Consider the following 4,017-nt stretch of genomic DNA (forward strand, 5'->3'; position numbering starts at 1 on the left):
GAACGTGAGAGCTTGTAGGTCTCTACTCTTAAACAGACGAGTTTGGATAAGTGCCCGTATGTATTGTGTTCGTTGAGATGACTGTGTGAAAGAGATGCAGAGATTTAAAACGGGCCACGTCAACAGATGCTTGCGTAATCTTACAATATAGGCTAAAATATGTCGGATACGTTCTCAAACATGATGTGCACGGTTAGCCTAAATAATTAGCTTAGCCTCCGCTTAAAGATTAAAACGCATAAAACACTTTAAAGGCCAATAGTTGTTGTCTGTCTCGGAGTCATACGGTGACAGGCTAATTTCACTCGGTTATCTGAATGCATGGATGGAGGGGAGTGAGTTGGGGCCGTGTCCTGAATAGCACCCTACTCCCTTTATAGTGCACTACTTTGCCACGTGGCTCTGGGTAAAAGTAGTGCACTATGTAGGCTGCCATTCAGTACGCACGGCCGTAGAGGCGTGTTTGGTCGGGTGCAATGACTGGGGTTGGGGTGTCAGCCAGACGGTGCCAGATGGTCGTGGGTTTGCGCAGTCCCAGTTGCGCATGTTCGTCTTGTTTTTTAAAATATTTTGCATGCATGGATGTACATGTTTGATGCCAGAGAATGGGATACTGTTTGTGTGTGTGTGTGTGTGTGTGTGTGTGTGTGTGTGTGTGTGTGTGTGTGTGTGTGTGTGTGTGTGTGTGTGTGTGTGTGTGTGTGTGTGTGTGTGTGTGTGTGTGTGTGTGTGTGTGTGTGTCTGTGAAGTTGAAGAATGTTAAACAGTATTATGCACGGGGACAGAGATGTACCGCGGCGTGACCAAGTCCTAAACCCATTCATTAGTACCCGGCTCCTTTTCACCACAATTCTCCACACTGATTTAGCCGGCTTACCCTCTACCACAACCCTCCACAGATTAGAAGAGGCGCATGTGAACATTTTGCTCAAAAACATCCAAGAGAGGGAGAGAGAGGAGGAGGGAAGGAGACTCAACTGACATTGAATAAAACGACCAGGGAGGAAATTAATGTATGCAGTGTCCACGCAAGCTAGCAGTCTCTCTCTCTCTCTCTCTCTCTCTCTCTCTCTCTCTCTCTCTCTCTCTCTCTCTCTCCTCTCTCTCTCTCTCTCTCTCTCTCTCTCTCTCTCTCTCTCTCTCTCTCTCCCTCTCTGTATGTGTGTGTGTGTGTGTCTAATTTGGGTATAGCCTATATGCCAGTTGCTATAATAACTAATTGGTGAGACTGGTGAAGATAATTCTCCATTCGCTATTTAGACCAACGCACATAATTTGAAGCAATATAAATAAGAATGTAGCCTCCACATGTATAGCCTATCCCTGTCTCCAGTCTCTCTGTACCTAACACATGTATAGCCTATCCCTGTCTCCAGTCTCTCTGTACCTAACACATGTATAGCCTATCCCTGTCTCCAGTCTCTCTGTACCTAACACATGTATAGCCTATCCCTGTCTCCAGTCTCTCTGTACCTAACACATGTATAGCCTATCCCTGTCTCCAGTCTCTCTGTACCTAACACATGTATAGCCTATCCCTGTCTCCAGTCTCTCTGTACCTAACACATGTATAGCCTACATTATCCCAGCCCTGTCTCCAGTCTCTCTGTACCTAACACATGTATAGCCTATCCCTGTCTCCAGTCTCTCTGTACCTAACACATGTATAGCCTATCCCTGTCTCCAGTCTCTCTGTACCTAACACATGTATAGCCTATCCCTGTCTCCAGTCTCTCTGTATCTAACACATGTATATCCTACATTATCCCAGCCCTGTCTCCAGTCTGTCTGCTGAAACAGACCCACAACGAGAGACTACTACACTCATAAGTCTTCTAACGGCGTTCACCAAAACATATAACCGGGCAAACGTCACCAATGAAAGTTCCTCTTGAGTTATTTTACCCTTCCCTATTGTTGAGGCTTGCTCTCTCTCTCTCTCTCCCTCTCCCTCTCCCTCTCTCTCTCTCTCTCTCTCTCTCTCTCTCTCTCTCTCTCTCTCTCTCTCTCTCTCCCCCCTCTTCTCAAGGGTGAAAGTGAAGAAAGAAAGTGGATGAAGAACCCGAGAGGGTGGAGTTTGCCCCGTCTCGATCTCTCCTCCCCTCCCTCTTTCTCCCCCCTCTCTCCTCGCCTCTGTTTTGAGTGGTCACCGGGTTAGCATTTTATTTAGGAAGCATTTTGTCTTGCTGGGGAGAAGAGAAAGGGGCCGCTATTCCGTTGTAGGGCTGGTTAGATTGAGGCGGGCTATTTTGGGGGAGCCATCAGACGGAGAGCGAGAGCGAGAGAGAGAGCACGGCACCGCACACAGAGAGAAGCACAGATTTCAGCGGTGCTCTATAGGAGTCTACTCTGAGACTCGCGCAACAGATTTGTATGCGTGGAAGGGATCTTAGATAACTCACTCTCACTTTGGATGTTGTGTTCTCTAGTAGAAATGACTGCGGAACGCAACCTGCTTTTTTTAATGCTCAAACGTGTTTAAATGGGGATATCTAGCCTTTGGAGAATGCGCTGCGATTAGCCTAATGACTGTCGTCGGGGCGCAGTGGATTCGTTAAATTCATTAGGCTACAATAACGGAATCAGTACTGGCTGCGTAAAGGAGCTATTTTGGAACTACTTTCAGAATCACCCAAAGGGATTACTTTAAAGATGGAACCTGGAAAAATCATCTGCGTATTTTATATCCGAATATGGATACTTCTCGCCGTTATGGCGCTGGCCACGCAAAACGTCAAAGGTAAAACATTAAAATATCAAGTTTACGAGGAACAGAAAGTGGGGACTGTTATTGCGCGGCTTAAAGAAGACGTGGCTGATGTTTTGGTCAAACTCCCAACTTCTGTGTCTTTGCGCTTCCGAGCCATGCAGAGAGGTAGCACGTCTTTCCTATCCGTGCGCGAGCAGGACGGAGAGATCAGCATCCGTTCCAAAATAGACCGAGAGAAGCTCTGCGAGAAGAACCTCAACTGTTCCATTGAATTCGACGTTCTGACTCTTCCAACAGAACACTTGCAGCTCTTCCACGTCGAGGTGGACGTGTTGGACATTAATGATAACGCGCCCCAGTTCGCCCGCGCCGTAATCCCCATCGAGATCTCCGAGAGCGCGGCAGTTGGGGCGCGCATTCCCCTGGACAGCGCGAGTGACCCCGACGTCGGGGAGAACTCCCTCGATACTTACTCCCTCGAGCCCAACAACTACTTCAAGATTGACATTCAGAGCAGAACGGACGGGGCTAAGTACTCGGAGTTGGTGGTGCTAAGGGAGCTCGACAGGGAGATGCAGCCAGGTTATGAACTTCAGCTGACGGCCTCCGATAAGGGCGTTCCCCCTAAATCCGGTTCTACTCTCCTCAAAATTAGCGTGGCAGATTCAAACGACAACAGTCCTATTTTCGAACAGTCTTCATATGTGATTCATCTATTGGAGAATTCACCTGTTGGATCTCTTCTTATTGACCTGAATGCGACTGATGCAGACGACGGAACCAACGCCAAAATCGTCTACTCCTTTAGCAGTCACGTGTCCCCGAAAATCGTGGAAACGTTCAAGATCAACTCGGATAATGGCCACCTGACGCTCATGAAGCGCGTGGACTTTGAAAGCGCGACATCATATGACATCGATGTCCAAGCTCAGGATATGGGCCCCAACTCCATGCCAGCACACTGCAAGATCTTCATCAAGGTAGTGGACGTAAACGACAACAAACCAGACATCAGCATCAATCTGATGTCCCAAGGGGACAGAGGCAAGGAGGACGCGGCCTATATCTCCGAGGCCGCTCCATTGGATTCCTTCGTGGCCTTAGTAAGAGTGGAGGACCTAGATTCCGGTCTGAACGGAGAGGTTGTGTGTAAACTACACGGCCAGGGGAGTTTTAAACTACAGAAGACCTACGAGAACAACTACATGATCCTCACTAACGTGTCGCTGGATCGGGAGAAGAGGTCAGAGTTCAGCTTGACGGTTATCGCCGAGGACCGCGGCACGCCCAGCCTCTCGACCATCAAG

General features: G+C 48.4%; 1 protein-coding gene across 2 annotated transcripts in view; it reads left to right on the forward strand.

Moving 5' to 3' along the window:
• Nucleotides 1-2,072: 2,072 nt before the first annotated feature.
• LOC118381125 (protocadherin-18-like) overlaps nt 2,073-4,017 on the forward strand; it is a 13,690-nt gene continuing 11,745 nt past the window's right edge. The window contains exon 1 of one of the 2 annotated variants that reach the window (XM_052511199.1): nt 2,073-4,017. This exon is cut by the window's right edge and continues 1,131 nt beyond it. In XM_052511199.1, coding sequence (XP_052367159.1) covers nt 2,653-4,017 — 1,365 coding nt within the window. In that variant the 5' untranslated portion in view covers nt 2,073-2,652. The other variant, XM_052511198.1, reaches the window with a different exon arrangement.

Source organism: Oncorhynchus keta, unplaced genomic scaffold (assembly GCF_023373465.1).
Source record: "Oncorhynchus keta strain PuntledgeMale-10-30-2019 unplaced genomic scaffold, Oket_V2 Un_contig_6460_pilon_pilon, whole genome shotgun sequence".
NCBI lineage: Eukaryota > Metazoa > Chordata > Actinopteri > Salmoniformes > Salmonidae > Oncorhynchus > Oncorhynchus keta.